Consider the following 20,309-nt stretch of genomic DNA (forward strand, 5'->3'; position numbering starts at 1 on the left):
AAGGACAGAAGGAGCCCCCACAAAAACTGCTTAAGACACAAGGATGGCTTATACAGTGAGCTTTTTGAAAACATCATGAATAGATCATCTTACTGGCTCTAGGCTTAAAAAAAAAAAAGCATGGCCGCAACGCATTCTTTTTTTCGCTTTTCTCGTTACTGTGAGGGTGAAAGACTTTTATGATAAGCACAGATCAGTATGGTGCTGACAAATTGAGTAAATTTTACCAACACCTGGCACAACTGAATCAGAATTCAGCTCTGAATTTTCACTTTGTGCACCTCCTCACATTTAGTTTCTGGATGTGCAAGCCAACAATAGGAACATTGCAGTGACCTGGCTAATGACGAAATGGCAAAGAACTTCTGTTAACAAAGCCTCTGCATCTATACAGACAAAGCCTCAGCAGTGAAAGAGAGGGGGGAACAGTGCCCGTACCATGGCAGAGATTTCACCATCCGCCTGAAGGAACTCCACGATCTTGCTCTTGTGGGCAGGCTCCACTCGTGAGAAGAGCCGTGCCCTCTGGACGGCCCGCCTCTGCTCCTCCAGGGGCAGGTCGTCAAACTCGCGGCCCGAGTAGGACATGCCGGTGGGGTCCTCGTCCTCTTCGAAGATGCCAATGCGCCGGCAGATGGCCTCGGCTGTGCCCTTGTTGTCGCCCGTGATGACGATGACCCGGATGCCAGCCGCACGGCAGCGCATGATGGAGTCAAACACTTCCTTCCGGGGCGGGTCCAGCATGCCCACCACACCGACAAATGTCAGGCCCACCTGGTGTAAAAAGGGAGAGAGAATGAGCCAACTGCAACAGGCATTCCACCTCCAGCACCCTTTGTACCTGCATAAATGAATCGCTCAATGCATGTTCCTTTATACCACCACATGGTCTGACAAAGGCTGGCTGGCCATGTGGGTTATGGCCCTCGACTGCTGACCCGAAAGATGCGGGTTCGAACCCGGCCGCAGCGGTCGAATTTCGATGGAGGCAAAATTTTAGAGGTCCATATACTGTGCGATGTCAGTGCATGACCAATACTTCGGACTCTGTGGCGTCCAAAAGTTAAGATTTTTCGGACTAAAATAGACGCCAGCAATGCTGTGGAGAATGCTTTTCAACCAAAAGTTAATTTTTTCGTCCTAATATAGATGAAAGCGGGCATCGCTGTTGCAACTAACCGGTTCTACACTGGCATGAAAGGCGCCATCTTGGATTTAAACAGAGTCAATCGGACAGACTGGTTTGGATAGGCTTGGCTATTTGCACTTCAAAAAGCGCACAGTCACACAGAAATGGACGCCTGCTGCATTCACCGCAGCTTCTACAATGCCACCCATGGTGCGGGGCAGATGGGGGAGGCAGTCTGGAACTGCATTGGGAGGCACTTGCTTTTGCTCGCGTCATCCTGTAGGCTACCTATCTCAGTTTTCGCGAGTGTCGTTGGCCATGGAAACTGACTTCTTGCTTCATGCGGCACGTGCATTCGTTCGTGACATGACCTGCAGCCGTGTCACACTGCCTGGTATCGTAAAGTGAGACTAAAGACATGACCAAAGCCAAAGCATGGTTGGCCCAGAGACAGTCTAATAATACTGCTTGCAAGTGGAACACTGGAAGCAGCGAAGTTCGTGACTTTTAAGCCGCTTTTTTGCAGAAAGATTATTTTTTCACAGTTCACTATTTTTTTGGACTGTTCCGATTATTTGGACCATTTTCCGACCCACTATGTCAGGACTCGGCGGGACCCTGAAAATGGTCCGAATAATTGGTCAGCAACTGTATATGTAAGTACACATACACATTGCACTTTGTGTTGAGAGTCTCACAGAACATTGCATGGCTGCCCCTGCAGCCGACATAGGACAGCAGACATTTCAAATGGAAGGAAACATGACAGGCCTCACTGCCAAGGTGGGCATCACATTAGCAACTGCCATTCGTAACAGGAGAGTTGCACCACCCCATGTTCCCAAAGTAACGCTCACCTCATAGGTGGCAAACTTGGTGGAGTCACCGAGGTCCATGTCCTCTGGCTTAGGTGGTGTGTCGAGGGTGGCCAGGGCCAGGCAGCGGAGCGTGTCACGGCCAGTGCCATACGCACGGGTCAGGTCCAGGATGCGCTGCTTCACGGCTCCCGACATGGCCATCTTCTTGTCACCCACCCGACAGTGGGTGCAGCGGTCCAGCACACCTTCAGGGGCACCCTGCAGTGCACAGGACACACACAGCCCATTCTAGCCACCATTCAAGAGAACTACGAAAATGGGCCTGGAAGAAAAGAAAAGTGCAGTGGAGACAAGGGCAGCACGATGCTTCTCGTGTTACAGACTAGCCTGTTGTTAGCATATGCAAAATAAAGCAGAACGACAAGTGCAGCTGAACAATCCACCTGCAAAGAGATGCACTATATTTGCAAACTTTCTGCAGCTCAGTGCGATCGCGTGTTGCAGTGTGATAAACAGCATCATGATGTGTGGAGTAATGTTTACATTACTCCTTTTCTGCACTATATATTTGTCTTAACGAAAACCCTTAAAAGGCAACTCCAGCAGCCCACTGTGATAGCTCAGTGAATAGCACCGCGATGGTTGGTTGGTTGGCCTCAAGTAGAATGGCACATACCCACTACGAGGGAGTGGCCAAGACACAGGCGGTGAACTGTTAGAAAGATTAGCAGTTTTAGAGGAAAAGGAGCAGTAATATTGTATAGGCTACTCAGTACACTCCGCTACTGAGCTGGAGTTAGTGGGTTTGAACCCGGCCGTGGCTGGCACATTTCGATGGAGGCAAAACTGAAAGGCGCCCGCCCGTGTGCTGTGCGATGCCAGTGCAAGTTAAAGATCCCCAGGTGGTTGGAATTATTCCAGAGCCCTCCACTACAGCACCTCTTTCTTCTTTCACACTCACCTTTCACCCTTCCCTTACGGCGCGGTCCGCGATGTGAGACAATTACAGCATCATTTTCTTCCTCAAAAACCAATTTTGCAATTTTCAACTCCGGCGATTTTTCGATGCTACAGATGTCAATGAAATTTCTGTTACAAGTTCTTCTTGGTGCCAAGATTGTGTGTGCCAGACAGCACAGCTGAGAACATTTCAGTTTTCACACAAAGTAATTTTAAGGGGGGACACTGCTCTTTGCGGCCGAAAATTGGTCAAAAAATCGTATTTTTGACCTTTCCATTTTCGCGATCCTGACGTTATTGCGCAGCTATCCACGAATTTTCGTTGAAAAATACCGCCTAATTTACGCGTTATAGCATTCCAAAGACGTGAAACAGCGTGCGCGGCCCTTTAAATTGAGGTCTAATCGCACCAAACTTTGACTGCCTGCAGTTCGAGAAATACGCGCTCCGCCGGCGCCATTTTGGTTTCCTTTGAAAGGTCTCGATTCAGGCTATTCCCATATTCCGTTTGGCAACCATGAGCAAGCCCTAGAAGCAGTAAACAAACAGACAAACTTGGGCAAAGCGCGCACTGCTATTGGTTCTTGAAATCACGTGACCAAAATGGCGACTTTTGGTTGGTTGACGGCGTCGACGGCTTGCAGCCCGGCGCCATTTTGAGTGGGTCGGGCAGTCCCACTGTCACGGCGAAGTGAGGTTCGTCGGGCACTAAGTGCGAAATATTTCAATTTACGCAAACCTTAGGCTAAAAATACTAAAAGGGAACGAAAGGTAGAGATCCGAAGCGCGCTGGGAACGCTGTATCGTTGCATCCTGGTGTCTACATTCAGCGACGACGCTCCGCGACGGCGCAACAACGCCGTAACCAGCGGTGCTTAGCGTGACAGCGCGGATTGAACACGCATCCCGAGGGAGCAAAAGGTAGAGAGATCCGAAGCGCGTTCCGTACGCTGCATCGACGCATCCCTTTATCTAACAATCAGCGATAGAGTGCCGACGCTCCGCGATGACCTGATAACGCCGTCCGAGGCGGTGCTTAGCCCGACGGCGAGGAGTGATCAGGGCGATTCCTGCCGCGTGCAGACAGCGTAATCGTGACTATGCAGATGAAGAAGCGATACCGAAGCAGCTTCCGGTGACAGCCAGCAACGGCGCGACAGATTGAGCTTTCCGGTAAAGCTGGTGGCGCGGCGGCGCCAGCCGCGAAACGGTGTCCGTAAAGCGTGGAATCGGAAACCTTGACGAAATAAACTTGCTTCGATGTTTTTAGGGGCAAGATGAGCAAATAGCGCGTATCGTTCGTTAGGGGCTGACTGCGATCACAGCGCCGGTAGAATCGCGCGCCGCAACTTGGGGGAGGTCGCAGTGCAAAGGCACTCATCTCGGGTTCCAGCCTCCAGCCTATGCCATCTGTTCGCCGGCAATTTCCTTGTTGCAAGCGCAATTACGTCAACGGGAAATGGTTCTTCCACATCAGAAACGAGCCAGAACTCACTTCAGTGATTTCTAGTTACCCTTGGTGCCACAAAAATATGCCAAAAACGTTTTTCTCCGATTTCTCAAAACTGCAATTTTGGCACATTCAGAATTTTGGAGGAGCGATATCTCCAGTTCTATATCAGCTATTAGTATAATTCTTTTTGTACTAGAAAGATAAATGCACAGGTTGTGCAATAAGGCTAAGTTTAAACCACTGCTTCCTTGGGAAAATTTTGAAAATAAATCTTTCGTCTCAGTCATCAAAATGAGCTTTTTCTCTGTCATGTTTGACTGGCTGTAACTTTCGTCCAAGTCATCCTAGAATGCTCTTTTATGCCTTATTGCACTCCTTGGTGACTCTAGATCATTTATAAATAGTAATCTTCTCCACACAGCCTTATGTTAATTAACCAAGTTTCCTCCAAACAAAAGAGATACTTTCCATGATAAATATAAAACTTACTGCTGCAGGAGCAAACCGTTTGCAGTTTTAGAATCAGCACATGAAAATGTACAAACAGTGAAAATTTGGTGCAAATCTGTCCATAAATAAAGAAAATAGTTCTAAGAGGGGTGTCCCCCCTTAAAGATAGCCCGTCGCACTCATGACTCGCGCTGCAACAGGAGTTTTCTGCGGCCAACCCTGTGCTCAATGACATCACAGGTCAGCAAGTAGAGTGGAGCAGACGATGGTGACGATGCAGTGGCCCTACTCGGCATGGCTTGCTACCGAGAAGGCGGAAGTGTGCACAATTCCAAAAAATAGATGGGGGTTCGCTTACACTTTGTGCTCACGTTTGCCACTGCCTGGCACGGGGCTGAGGGACAGTGGCCTGCTTGTGAACAGCACCATGGCTTCAAATTGTAGTTTTAGCTTGTGCTTAGTGCACTGAGGTCTTTGGAGCAATGGGTTGTAGCTGATTCTGTGTTGCGGGATGCACGAATCACTCAACCAAAAGCGAGACAGTCATTTACCGCAAATTTCCCAAGACAAAAAAGGGGAACGCAACAATTGGATTCATGCTACCCGGCACCTGAAACGATCCTCAAATTCACAAACTTGTGTGCGCTTGGAACAGTTCACGCGGGATTGCTAGCAAGACAGGATGCTTCTGACGAAGGAGCTTGGCCTAGCGCGCAGCAGGCCGTGGTCGAAGTCTGAGGCCCGTTTCACATGCATGCGATTCTCGCCTGCGACGCTGCGAATTCGGTCGGTCTGCGACTGGGGAGGGACGTCGGTCTAGCCGCAGACGGCCTGCGACCAAGTTCCGTCCGGTTGGAATCCAGTCGCAGCGTCGGTGTGTTCGCTCTGCGACTGACCAATGGGCAGCGCCGAGACGGCACGTGACGTGACGTCACGTGGGAGCAGCTGCCGCGGCCACGACCGCTTTCCAGGCGCGCGAGCGAGAGCGCACGCGCGTCGAGACCGGCCGCGGCAACAACTCGCACGTGACGTGACGTCACACACCGTCTCGGCGTGAGGTCACGTGGGAGCTGTTCCCGCGGCGTAAGCAAAACTGTTTATTGTAATCAAAACATACGAAATATTGCCTTGCATCTAAAAACACGCTGGTAATAACATCGTCAACACATTCCGTGCAGCGTTTCTGTCGCGTTTAATCGTGGGTTGCCTATGCGAACATCGAGCAACCTTGCGTGTCCCCTCCGACCGAATTCGCTGGGTACGCGTTGCATGTGAAAGCACTGTGCGAAAATCGCACTGCGGCGTCACCGACTAGGCCGACTATTTTCGTTCTAGTCGCAGCATGTGAAACGGCCCTGATGCGGTGCGGACGTTGTTCCTGTATGTGACGCCTGCTAAACCATCAATATGACAAGAGGCGGCTAAGAACAGGAAGTGAGCTGAGGTAAGTAGATTAGAATGAGTCTTTTCTTGGTTAATTAAACCTGACTTCATAGAATTACTGCAGGATACAAACTGCAACCAAAATAATCGAGCGTAATTGACGTGGTTGAGTCGATATCGGTGCAAAAAAAGGAATGTGAACTGGCAGTAACGTTCGGGCGGCATTATAATCGCAGCATTGTTGTTTGACAAAATACGCCACTCGCATTAAGGTGTCGAAGCGCATAAATGACTGCAAAATTCTAGGTACCACAGAAACCCGCATAATACCGTATTTACTCGCATAATAGGCGCACTCGCATAATAGGCGCACCCCTAGTATGTGCGCAAAAAATCATTTTTTTTATTTACGCGCATAAAAGGCGCACCCCGAACTTGGCACTGTGATCAATACTGTATTTACACGACTGCAAGCCGACACCTTTATTTTAACAAAGTTTTTGCTGCACTGACTACTAGTCCTCACTAGTGCTGCTGCGGACCCACAGCACGTACAACGACATCGCGTAGAACAGCCGCACACAGTTTTCAGGGATGCTCACTTTAAACGTCTGTTTGGAAAGCTTCATCTCCAGCCGGAAACGTTCCCAACTTAGGCCCGCGAAAACCTCGGCGCTTAGAGTCGCGTACGAAAATTTAGGGACGCCGCAGTCGCAACTGCCGCACGCTAGCCGTGTTCGAGAGCAAACTCCCAGCCATGTAGCTGTTAAGGTGCTTGGCTGTCGAGCTAAAACAGCAACGCTCCACGGCAAAGCCATAAACCACGATGAACTATCGCGCTACCGCAGATCCCGGCACTTGACAGCAACAAAAAAAAAAAAAAAAACGAGCTGGAGATGTTGATGGCGATATGGATAGCGAAAGCTCGCGGCGGAGGAAAACGATGATGATAAGCTCTACCTTGGGCGCCCTCTTGGGTGGCGTCTGGAAGTTCCTGTGCGCGTGTGTGGCCTCCACGATCAAGCGCCCGTTGCGCGCAGCCGGAGCCGATCGCAGAGGCCTCGGCGCGTGCATTCCGAAGGCTATTCCCGCGTGGATCGTGTAAAGTTTCGGTGCGGCCCTTACACGGATCTTTTTTTTAAATATTTTCTTCGGGAAAACGGGGTGCGGCCCTTACACGAGTGCGTTTACGCGGTGTGTTCAATTTTGAGAGTCGAAAAATTTCCGGAAATTTTACCCCGCGTAATAGGCGCACCCCGAACTTTGAGCCGGATTTTCTAGAAAAAAAGTGCGCCTATTATGCGAGTAAATACGGTACAAGGTTTTTTTTCTGGATTTTAGCATGTCAAATTTCCATCTCGCATTATATGCAGATCCAAACAATTCTCGGCCAAAATCTGCAGTTCCGGTTTAGTTTTCATCGAGCACAGTTGTCACCACGCTTCGAGCAAAAGGAGGCACTATAGTGGTGGTGTAGGTCGGAAGTGTCGATTTCAACACCACGTTACTACGCTGACCTGACCTCGCAATGCCCAGGACGATCACACCTCCCATGATATCAGGACTGCGGAAGCAGTGCTCGGCTGCTTTTAACAGGAAAGTAATCGTAGCTGCCGAAAACATCGGCACCACATCAAGCGCTGGTACATGGCCTGAATGAGGCAGGGAGAGCCTTCAGTTACTGCCGCAGGACACCGTCCTCTCTCTAGCCACGCTGTGCAGCTGGATGGCGGATGCCTGGGCTAGCGTTCCCGAGGAGCTCACTGGTTTTAATTTCAAGAAATGCGGGATATCAAACGCACTCGACGGTACCGAAGACGTGTTTTTGTGGAAAGATATCTCTGACAAGGGCTTTTCGGAAGGCAGTACACCTGACTATGTCTGCGCATGCTTGCAGCGCAGGACACTATTAGGCGCGAGCGCAGCGCCTGATGTGTATCTGCCCGATATTTGGCGCCTCCGCTACACGCGTCGTATCCGGTGCGCCAGCGTACACAAATAATTGGAGTACGTTCAGCTTCAGAGACTTCCGTTCGAGCTGTCTGCCTTACTCAAATTATACGCGGATGAAAACTTTTTTCCGTTTTTGCTATCGCCAAATTACAACTCGTAGTACATGCGGGTCCGTATCATACGTGAGTTTTTACGGTAATATGCTTGCTGTGGCAGTAGTATAGCTGCACTCCAGATTGCTTGCTCGTTCTGCCCTCGATGGCTATGCATGCAGGGTACAGTTGTATTCATTTTCTTTTTTTCAAGCCGCAACACTGGGAGCTTTTTTTTTACATAGCTTTACATGTGTCCGGCCCCTGCATTTCTGGGTGAGCTTCATGTTTTTGCATAACACTCACTCTGCATTTCATATTTAAACTATAGTCAGTGAGGCGAGCTCGCCGGTGAAGCTCTCCGAGAAGCTGAGGACCGCGACTGCAGGAAATTCAGAAAATTCGACATGGCCGAGAAGTGCGCCCAACAATGGTGCAAGCAAAAGGATATATTGAAGAACACTAGCTGCAAAAAGCACACTTTCCGAAGCAAGCCATACAAGTTTCCTGAACTGGAAGAACAGCTGCTCTGCTATGTGATGGAAGTGCGGAACAACGGCTACGCATTGACAGCGGACATGCTGCATGACTTCTTGTGAGATGAGCATGCACCAGAGCACAGCATCATCTCAGAGTTGGAAGATTCCACAAGTGACGAATGACTGTACAATAAATGCCGCTCATGTTCTGATTGGTGTGTTTTCACTAAAAAATTTTGAATCTAGAACCAGAAAAAAAAAAGTGAGACCCTTACATGCGTTTATACGGTACGTCCTCAGTTTCCTTTTAAGAATTTCCCGAAGTTTGTTCAACTGGCATTTATATGACACGAGAAAGATAGCCCCTGCAGGCAGGAGGACCTGTGTTCTTGCTCCCCCAATCCTACAGATGACATGGGAAACACAGAATCACCCACCTTGACAAACATTTTGGGTCCTGTGCCGAGCTTGGTGTTGGCAGCCGCCCGTGTGGGAACGCAGTAGGAGCTCATGGATTTGCGGTCCCGAGAGAACTCGAGGGTGAACTCTTTCTTCCACATGGCCTGCACACCGTGGTTGACCGTGAGGGCCGCATCGCGCCTCGACTTGCCGCTCTTGTCAAATCCAAAGGGGTTCATCTTCTCCGCCAGCACAATCAGCGCAGTCTCAGTGGCCTCACCCACCTTCTCAAAGGCTTGCTTGTACTGCACAGAAAACGGTTAGGTGTGAACACAGATGCTTGCACAGCGCAGTTGGGAACACGCCTGTTTCATGTACATCAACTGCTACACTGTTCATTTGATGTTCAGTGTGACACCTGTAGCAGACAGCCATTTAACCCTTTCGCTACCGCGCCATAGGCCATCGTTCGCATATGACCGATTCAAATCGCCCGTGCAAAAAAGCTCATTTCGGAGCGTTGTGGACGTGCTGCGCCATCTAGTTAGCGAGCTCAACAACTGCTCTTTCGATTGCAGTCTTGGTTTCAGTGTTCTGACATGAGGGGGCGCAGTGAAAAATAAAACTTTGAGCGGCCGCAGCAGCATCAGCCGGAGAAAATGGCGTCCGCGTCGCCGTGCGCTCCTCGAAAGCGGAAGCTGACACCGAGCACGTCGGCCGGTTTCGGTTTCGTTTTTTGCAACGAAAGCAGTAGTTATTAGTCGGGCAACAATGTACAAACGTCGGATTTCGGTTTCGACAGCTAGACTTCGCCTCGGGAGCCTGGTACGTCAGCGCATACTTGCATGTAAGTTGTTTTCATTCGCTGTGTGTTTTCTGCGGTGCATACGGTTTGTAATTGATGACAGTGGTTTATTTTTGTGCTTCAAGGTCTTGACAACGTATGGCGAAGACAGTTTGCCAAATGCTCAAGGTCGCGTCGCGTTTTTCAACCAAGACGACAGCTAGGTGTCCATATCAGCACATCGCTGCGGTGCGGCGCTCGGGAGATTCGCTCGACTTCTCGACTTTTTTTTGATGCTCTTCACAGCGGAAATGATGAAGACCGTGTGCGGAAACACTAATAAGTATGCATGGATGAAGATTTTCAGCAAATTCGGCGTAACGGCTCATGGGAAGACAGGAATCTGTTGGAGATTCTGATGTTCATTGGAATCATCATATACATTGGAATTGTTGACCTGCCACGACTGTATCTCTACTGAAATACCAGAATAATCTGTTCTGGCCTTCTGCCATAAAAAAAATAATTTCTCAAAATTGGTTTTTCGCTTTTTTCGTTTGTTTGTTGTTTTTTTGTAACGGACCCGGATGATTCAGTGGCGGCAGCTTCTATTAACAACACTTGGAAAGTCCTGGCTTTTGAATCACATCGATAAAACTTATTTCATCGATCCTGATGTTTTAGAGCTTTCCCAAAATGCCAAATTTCATCAGCTGGCTTTCAGGGAGCAGCTCATTCAAGAAATCTTCGGGTATGATGAGGGAAAAGAAGTCCACGCCCCCAATCCTCCCATAGAATCCGTTCAACACCAACCGAAAAAAATGAAAAAAAGAAGAAACTGCAAGCTCGGCTATCAGAGAACAAGGGAGGAACAAAGATAAAACCTTATATGAAGCACTTGTCAGTCTACCTCTGCTTCACATCTTCACCCGATTGCTCTTCACAGTGGCACCACAGTCATGACCCCTGACTTGACAAGCCATGGAAAGTGCAGTAAATTTTTCTCATAGCTGAAACTGTGAATAATGACAGCTGTAAACATGTGCAACAGTTTGTATATTCCAGTTTTCCTCTAATCAAGTTTGGGCTTAGTGCAGCCGGTAATTTTTGTTTTTGCTATATTCTTTTTTTGTGTTTTTAGCAAATTTCACAAATAAATCTTCATTTACTTTTGCACACACAACTCTGCTGTTTGTTTCATTCAAAAGTGTAACTAATAAGCTACAATTTCATGCATTGCAATATGTGCTGGGTGTATTAGTTCTTGAAAAAAAAAATTTTTCTTTGAGTATGCTCCAAATCGTGCATTTTAAGAGTTAAGGGAAGACGAGGGTCTTAAAACTAACTTGTTTATTTATGGCTAGAATCTCATGAAATTTTGCACACAGATGTGTTTTTCTCTTGTGATTCCAAATATGTAATTATAATTGAGCAGGTGGTCTTAAATCTTGAAAAGTCTAGAATGTAATAGGTCATTTCTTACGCAGCTTTAGTGAACTTTCTCATTGCATTTCGTTGCTCTTATTTACATGAATTGATAGCCAGAGAGTTGCCATACCTGATGACATTCTTCATTTTTCTCTAAAGGCATGTCATCCTGATACACTGTGTCAAGAGTAAAAGGTCTCAGTATTTGACACTGCAACTCATTAAGTTAATTGTAAATTGCTATTTATACGTGGCCTAAACAAAAAAAAGTAAGAATGTCATCGGGTATGGGAATTTGCTGGCTATCAATTCATGCAATTAAGAGCAACAAAATGCAATGAGAAAGTTCATTAAAGCTGCGTAAGAAATTACCTACTTACACTCTATAATTCAAGATAACTTTTGATCTAAGACCACCAGCTCAATTATGACTACATTTTTGGAATCAGAAGAGAAAAACACATCTGTGTGCAAAATTTCACGAGATTCTAGAAAAAGGTGAGTTTTAAGACCCTCGTCCCCCCTTAAAAATATACAGAATGAAAGTCAATGCTAAAACCTGCTTCATTTCCAGTATGCAAATTTCTCTGCTGTAGATTCAAGGACAGGACTTGGAATGGCCGGTTCTATTTACGCAACATGTCTTGAATTTCCTTCATCAAAAAAAGAGCAAGATCTTTTACCCCAGAAAATTCCTTGCCAGGGGGAGGGGGGGGGGGGGGGCATTGTGCTGGGGACACAACAGAGTGCGCGAGAAGTGGGTCACAGAGGAGAAAGGAGCAGCCACCACTCACCTCATTGAAGTCAATGCTGGAGTCATTGCACATGCAGCAGATGGTGGTCAGCTCGTGCAAGGCCTCAAAGTTGGCGCAGTTTGCCTTGGCACCATTCTTGAAGACTTCACCAATGGGCTCATAGGTCGAGCCAGTCACCTCAAACTCATGGAAGGAGATGTCGCCGGGGTCAGCCTTGTCCAGGATAAAGAAGCGGCTCACCTGGGATGGGCAAATTATGGGGTGGAACGCCCCAAAGCACACATTGGCCATGAGGAATGCTGTAGTTTAAGACTCCGACATATATTATTGAACCCCTAAGGTTCATTAATGTGCGCCGAAATTGCACAGCACATTGAAATGTGGCCACACCAGCTGGGATCGAACCCAGCTGCAGGTTTTTTAATAATGAACGCTCAGAAGTACTTTTAGCATTTTTTACATACACATTGGACATATCAAACCCCGAGCACCCGTGATTGGTCACCAAATGCCTACAACCGGTCAACAAACACCCACCAACGCGCTGCTGTGCTGGCTACAGGTAAGTCTCCGGGCAACAACGCTACCCGACCGCGCTCGTGAAAGCCGTGAAACGTAGGGGGCAGCCCTTCAAAATTCGTGCAGTCAGCCAGCCTTGCTTTGTAACACTCCTATTTGGCAGCCGCACACCACGTGATCAAGTATGTGCGGGCAGCTCTGGACTTATCGCGCTGGCTTCGGGAGAAGGCAGCCTGTTGACCTATGAACGCTACAAGATGTCATCACGTCAACCTCCATGTATGGTTTGCGTTAGTGAGTCAAGCTGCTGTTCTGCGCTCTCGACTCTGGCTGTGTCTGCATTGCTGCACACTTGCTTTCGGGTGCTTCATCCTGCAAGATGACGACCAACTAGCAGCAAGTCCTGCCAAGGAGCTTGCAATGAGCGGGAGCAAGAATTTCCTCCTCCTGAATAACTGTTCAGCCATGGCCAGACTCAAGCGGCGGTGGAAAAAGCTTCCTGTCACCGAACACGGCAGGGGTTTTACAGCCACTTGATGAAGGCATCATCCTCGTGTTCTAGCTAATCTACCCGAAGCGTGTGGTTCGGTGGCTTTTAGTGAAACTGTGGGTTAACGACGAGCTGAAGACACGTGGCTCAAGACACAATCTGGCACAGAAGCTGCAAGTGCGGTGCACACAGTGCAAGATGACAACAGTGTTGCCACTCCGTGGGAAGAACTAGCTGATGTTCCAAATGCTGCGCCAACAGAAGTTGCCTTTGAGAACAACGAGCTGTGATAGCAAGCCCGGCACCAGTGAGGAGACTGAGAAGCCGCTGCTGGAAGATGATAGCTCTCGCTCAAGGTTTCACGAAATCCTTGCTTATATGTGCTCCGACAGCACTGCTTGGGAATGCAAGGGAAGCGGACTAGAATTCCTTAAAATGATGTTGCATGTTGAAAAAGTGTTTCTCTTGAAGGAGCTAAATGCAGCTTTCAGTCCAAAATCACTTCCTACTGCAAACAGGTGTACATTTCTCGCCAATATATTACTTCTGGAGTAGATTATTCAAGGTGAGTGGCATGGTTTTTCTTTTGTCAGCACGTTTTCGCTCCACTGTTCATAACCTCGTGTATAACGAATTTGGTACTGACGTTCGTTATAAGCGGGTTCTGGTACGTCGAATTATTCCATAAGTATTCCATGAACAAATGGGCTTATGGTTAGTTTTTAAGTGAGTTAACCAGACATACAGTGCCAGAAAACACATGACAGACATGAAACTAACTATTAAGCCCATTTGTCCACACGGACAAAAAACTGAAAACTGCTTCCAGCGTTGCATTCCTCACACATTGTAGTACCTACCCACATATTAAAATTAAATTTCTGGTGGCCCATTTTTTTTTCTAATGTTTGAGCAGACAATGGCATGATATATATTAATATCTCAGGAACTAATTGGCCTAGAAATAAACAAATTGTATATTTGAACTCAGCAGAAAAAACAATAAGTCTGTGCAGTTTCATTGCATTTGGTCTGTAAATAAAAAAAAAATGCTCTAAGACCCATGCCCCCCCTTAATTATAGCCAGGTCTGACTGTACAGCTCAGACTGCCGAGCCCATGAAAGCATGAGGCAAGCCAATTTTTAGGCAAATAACAACAATGATGCCCTGCAGGTTTCAGGAAATAAATCTGCTTGGCCGGGAATCTGTCTGACATAGGCCAGCAAAGATGCACTAAGAAAAATCCCAAAGCTGACACTGCACTGGCATCCTGCAGAGCTTACAAACTCAATGTACTAGATGCTTGTCCCCAAAAACCGTGGCCACAGAAATACAGAAACACTACACAGAACACAGCCAGGTTTTCTTACAAGGACAAGCCAGGTGAGGCTCACTACCTATAATGTCATGCCAGCCCCAGATTTCAAAAGCAACATACAAGCTCAGTTCTTCCGTCAGCCAAATCTTTGTCACTGTGGTATGACACCACTACAGTCGACGACCGAAAATTCGGACGCCTGATTTTTCGGACATGCTTGATTATTCGGACTTTTTCGCGGCACCGCGAAATGGCCCATAGAGCCAATGTGTAAGAGCACTTGAAATTTCGGACGCACCGCAACTGACCACTCGATTTTTCGGACCTCGTTCGCACTCGCCGCCAGTACCCAAGCCGCCATATAATGTGTACAGTGGAACCTCATTAATTCAGACTGCAGGAGATATCGAAAACTTGATCAAACAAAACGAAATTCAAGCTTAAAGGGAGCCTCTTGCGACGCTGAAATTCTGCCACATTGCGCTCGCGTGTTTTCGAATTCGTACTGTCCTTGAATGTCTTCCGCCGCACGAACTTGAACCGTAGTCTGAGTTCACGGAACTCATCTGTGCCGAGTCTTTAGTCCCGAACACGGAACGCGAATACGATCGCGGAGCGCTTGATCGCGGAGGCTACGCGCATGCCGTGGACTCCGCGATCGAAGCGCGCTTCGGGCGCGCCGCCGGATCTTATCGCGGCCGCGATCTGCTCCGGCGCTGCGCCGTTCGCGGAGGCCACGCGCGCGCACCGGAGCTTCCAAGTGCAGTCTATGGATGGCGCCGTGATCATTATCATCAACATTTTTCTCGGTCGCGATTTTCCGCTGTTCACATCGACATCAGTATCGCCAGCTCCAGCCTTTCATGGCGTGTCAGCATGCGTGTTAGCGCGTTCGCCGTGATAGTGGCTTTCGCGTGCTGCCGCCGAGCTTCACAGTTTTCGCGCGATGGGCAAGCACCTTAAGCTACACGGCTGGGAGTTAGCTCTCGAACGCGGTCGGTAAGCGTGCGAAGGGCGGGAAATTCGACGTGGCCGAGAAGTGCGTCCGATGATGGTGCAACCAAAAGAGAAACACAAGCTGCAAAAAGCGCGCTTTCCGAGTCAAGCCGTGCGAGTTTCCTGAACTGGAAGAAGAGCTGCTTCTCTATGTGATGGAATTTCGGAACAACGGCTACGCGTTGACAGCGGACATGCTGCGCGGCTTCTTTTGGCATGAGCGTGCACCAGAGCGCACCAGCTCAGGAGTCTAAATACTTCGCGAGTGACGATTGAACGTAGAATAAATGTCGCTCATTCCCTGGTTGGTGTGTTTTTACTTTAAAAAAAAATTTTTTTTGCATATCGCGAGCATGGGCCACACCCCGAAAATTGGCCCTCGAATCTGGAAAAAAAAAGTGCGGCCCTTATACGCGTTTATACGGTATTTCGCGCGACGAAATATAGTCATGAGGAGCTTTAGAATGTGTGCAATACAATTGGCCGCTTTCTCCAGCATAGTGGTAATAAGTTCGTGATTTTTTCGGTGAAATTTGATTTTCCGGACTGCCCGATTTTTCGGTCGTTTTCGCGGTCCCTAGAGGGTCCGAAAAATCGGTCGTCGACTGTAGTCACACTTCATTTCCATCCACATGAAGAAGCTAAGCAGAGGCCAAAATCCCAAAAGGTCTGCACAGTGATAGGGTATGACTTAGTGAGTGAAGAAATATACATGTAACAAGGTACCCATGTGGGCTAGTACATGAAGACATCTGCATGGAGAGAAATATACATGGAGACACCTGCATGAAGCAGACAACTCCATGCATGCCAACATAGTCACGGGCCTTCCTCGAAGATGCATCCCTCACCGACATTTGGTTGGTGGTCAGGGTGCCGGTTTTGTCGGAGCAGATGACCGATGTGCAGCCCAGGGTCTCGACGGAGGGCAGGGAGCGCACGATGGCGTTCTTCTTGGCCATGCGCCGAGTGCCCAGGGCCAGACAGGTGGTGATGACAGCCGGCAGACCCTCAGGGATGGCGGCCACCGCCAGGGCCACAGCAATCTTGAAGTAGTAGACGGCTCCCTTGATCCACGAACCACCATGTGCCGGGTCGTTGAAGTGGCCAATGTTGATGGCCCACACCGCCACACAAATCACAGAGATCACCTGCATTGCAAGGACAACGGTTTGTGGTTTACGGGTGGTTTCACGTCCCAAAGCGACTCAGGCTATGAGGGCCGCTGTAGTGAAGGGCTCCAGATAACTTCGACCACCTGGGGCTCTTTAACGTGCACTGACATTGCACAGTACACGGGCCTCTAGAATTTTGCCTCCATAGAAATTCGACTGCTGCAGCTAGGATCGAACCCGAGACTTTCATTGAGCCACCGTGGCAGCGAAAATCAACATGTATTGCAAGGGACAAGGCTAATGATGACTCATTTTGCTGTGACATGCAGGAGCCCATTGGCGATAGCTTGTCCACGAACCAACCTCTACTTTTATATTTCAAACCCAACCAGATAGACTTCTGTCAAAGATGTTCTCATTCAAACCTACAGGTAATAGGCAGGCTTTGGGGGAAGGGAGGAGGAGGTTTCAGGGCCTATAGCTTGGACATCCTAGTGTGCGCAGTTCTGAACAATTTTTCACCTAGTGTGCAATGTCCATCATTCTGGATGGTGAAAAAGATGTCCACCTCTGGGAGAGCTAGCAAAAGAATCTTTTGAAAGATAATGAATAACTGCAGGAAATCAATTCAGAGTGTGGCAGAAATAAAATCTTCTTGTGCATTGTATGTCTCTGCTCACTTGCCTCCCGATTTTTCGCACTCTGCAGGACCTGAGGAACGGTCCAAATATAATCGAACAGTCTCAAAAATCCCCGCTCGCAAAAAAAACAGCTTTAAATCTCTGGAATTTCACTACTCCCTCCGTTCCGCTTGCAAATGATATCAGACGGTATCTGAGCCACAGACATGCCTCCATCATGTCCGCACTGCTTCGCGTCACGATTCCAGACAGTGTGACAAGGCAGAAGGTAGAGCTTCCACATGGGAGACAACGCTTGCAAAGAGACAGAGGTAACCAACAGGGAGAAGTGATTGGAAGCGAGTGCCTCTGAAAGCAACACCCCCATTTACCCCGTGACATTTGCCCTGCACAGCGGCAGACATTGCAGCTTTGCTGTTTTCAAAGCGATCACGTGGTCTATGTAGGTAACGTTGATTGCAAAGAAAAGCATGCCATTATGCATTAATCTCTACTGGAAACGATGAAGACCAGATAGGCAAACCTATGCAAGCCACTCCGTCCAAGTGCCCTCGTTTAAATCCATGACGACGCCTTTCGCGGCTGCAGAGGACCGATTGGCTGTAACAGCGATGCCCGCTTGTGTCTATATTAGGCGAAAAAAAATGAAATTCCGGTCCGAAAACAATCTCCATGGTTATTCTGACATCTAATTTAGTCCGAAAAATCAAACTTTCGGGATCCACAGACTTTGAAACATTGGTTTTGAATACGTACACGTCCCTACAGGGTGCATGACGGCTCTTCAATGAAGTCCAATTATTGGAGTCCGAAAAATTGGTTGGCCACTGTATACACAGTTCAAACTTTTTTCCCAGCAGACCTCACTTGGGTTCGTACAACAGTATGAGTTTTCGAAGTATGTGACGAGAAAAAAAACCAAGAACAGGCTGTTTAAGAATACAAAAACAATGATGCCTGCATAAAGCCCACCAGAACTCCAAGAAGGTTGTGTTACCTTGGAGAGCTGCTCTCCAAACTCGTCCAGCTTCTGCTGCAGTGGGGTCTTCACTTCTTCCGTTTCCGTCATCTCTGTCCGGATCTTGCCTGCAAGAGCACAACACATGTGGTTAACGTCAATGCAAAAGCAACTTGCTCTCTCTGTTGGCTGCTACAGGGGACAACACACTAACAGAGACTGGCTTACCAGCCGCATCCCACATGCTGTGGAGCTCACCAGTAAGCCTGCTGGGCTTTTATGCAGTCACAACATGCACACACTGGCATCGCAGGCATTCGATGCTGCCTGGTTTGCCCACTTGCAATGGTATGTAAAATCTAACTTCCATTTCAACAATCAACAGAGTGGTCTGAACCCTCCCATCGGCATGCAATTAACTGTAATTCTAATTCTAATTCCACTTGCATTTTCAGGCTAGCTAGAACTAATAAGCAAGAAAATTATCGCACGAAAGCACACTGAAAACAAGCATCTTTGGAATCCAAAACCACACATTAAAAGTTGCACTCTTTTCTCCAACAAAAAAGCACTCAGCATTTCATGCCCGTAAACCCATGTCCATAAAATCTGGCATGAGGGGGTGAGAGGTCAAGTACGCACCAATGGCAGTTTCGAGGCCAGTGCCAACGACGATGCCGACAGCCTTCCCTGAAGCAATGTTGGTACCCTGCAAAGAAAGACATTTCAATGGACGGCAATGTGAAATTTAAGCTGGCCAAAAGAAAATACCGCGTTCCAACAACAGAGGCGCTACTTTATCATTAGCTTGAATTGTTAGGCAGAAAAAAAACATGTTGAGATTTTAAATCCACTTTTCTCAACCAGCATCTTTCGCTGCTAAACACCAATGCACATCCAAACAATCCATATCCATGGATTATCAAATTCCCTTTAACACAATATTCAAAGCTGAATCAGCTGTAACTCAATGCGTAAAACTAATAACCAAATAGTATTACTCGACTAACAATCTCAACAACCTACAAGGATAACCGATAAACAGGGCAGATGTACCCTTATAAAAATGCATATCCCACGGCCAGAAGCAGAAAAGACTAGACTGTAATGGTGGCCAACTTTATCTGCACATTCATGTATTGCATTCATAACAAATTCAATGGGTTAACTCTTTCCCTGCCGTGCCATAGGCCATCGGTCATATATGACCGATGTTTTGAACCTGCCACCAAAAATTTAAGCCTGTGCTCCTGGACAAGTTGCACCATCTAGTTTGCTTCGATAAAACCAACTCCTTAGTTTCAGTTTTTTTTTTTTTTTTTCCCATTTTATAACGTGAGCGGGCAGTGTGAAAAATGAAACTGACCGAATGTAGTTCGCCCCCTGGCGATCACAGTATCCGTTTCGCTGCGCGCTCCTCAAAGGCGAAAGACTACACCAAGCACTTTAGTCGGTTCTGACGCAGTCTTATTTTTTCGCTACTGCAGAGTTTTTTTTTTCATTAATGGCAAGTCATTAACGCTGTGTAGGAAATTACCTAAATAAGCTCTAGACTTTGTAAGGTAACTTTTGATCTAAGACAAGCACTGTCCTGCTTGTCTGACAGAAAAACACATTTGTGTGCAAAGTTTAAACTTATTCCAGCCATAAATAAAAAATTGGCTGGGGCTTAGCTAAGGTTAAGCCTGGATATCTCGAAGCGAGAACCTACGGTGATTCGCGATAAACACGCACTTGTGGTTTTATGGTTTGGTTTTATGGGGTTTAACGTCCCAAAGCGACTAAGGCTATGAGAGACGCCGTAGTGGAGGGCTCCGAAAATTTCGACCACCTGGGGTTCTTTAACGTGCACTGACATCGCACAGTACACGGGCCTCAAGAATTTCTCCTCCAAAGAAATTCCAGCCGCCGCGGCCGGGATCGAACCCGCGTCTTTTGGGTCAGCAGCCGAGCACCATAGCCACTGAGCCACCGCGGCGGCTACGCACTTGTGGAGAACGTAAAACGATGACGCATAGCGCGTGGCAGTGTGCGCCTGTTCTATGGGCAAGCGCGCCTTATATACCCCTCCTTTCAAATGACGTTACTCGTGCTCCGACATACGCCGGCTCACGCGAAGCGTGGTGTTGACTAGCGTAGTGAAGCTTTTCGCTTCAAAAAGAAGTTAGTTTTAAGACCCTTGTTCCCC

General features: G+C 47.9%; 1 protein-coding gene across 5 annotated transcripts in view; it reads right to left on the reverse strand.

The window, feature by feature from the left end:
- Window positions 1–20,309, reverse strand: part of SERCA (ATPase sarcoplasmic/endoplasmic reticulum Ca2+ transporting SERCA) — a 141,913-nt gene that overhangs the window by 11,989 nt on the left and 109,615 nt on the right. For all 5 annotated transcript variants that reach the window (XM_089575229.1, XM_089575230.1, XM_089575231.1 and 2 more), the window contains exons 8-14: window positions 18,764–18,830; window positions 18,161–18,249; window positions 16,259–16,558; window positions 12,123–12,323; window positions 9,155–9,421; window positions 1,987–2,205; window positions 439–774 (exon numbers count right to left, since the gene is read on the reverse strand). In XM_089575229.1, coding sequence (XP_089431355.1) covers window positions 439–774; window positions 1,987–2,205; window positions 9,155–9,421; window positions 12,123–12,323; window positions 16,259–16,558; window positions 18,161–18,249; window positions 18,764–18,830 — 1,479 coding nt within the window. The remainder of the gene's footprint in view (window positions 1–438; window positions 775–1,986; window positions 2,206–9,154; window positions 9,422–12,122; window positions 12,324–16,258; window positions 16,559–18,160; window positions 18,250–18,763; window positions 18,831–20,309) is intronic.

This window comes from Amblyomma mixtum, chromosome 2, assembly GCF_055824585.1.
Source record: "Amblyomma mixtum isolate Tamu chromosome 2, ASM5582458v1, whole genome shotgun sequence".
Taxonomy (NCBI): domain Eukaryota; kingdom Metazoa; phylum Arthropoda; class Arachnida; order Ixodida; family Ixodidae; genus Amblyomma; species Amblyomma mixtum.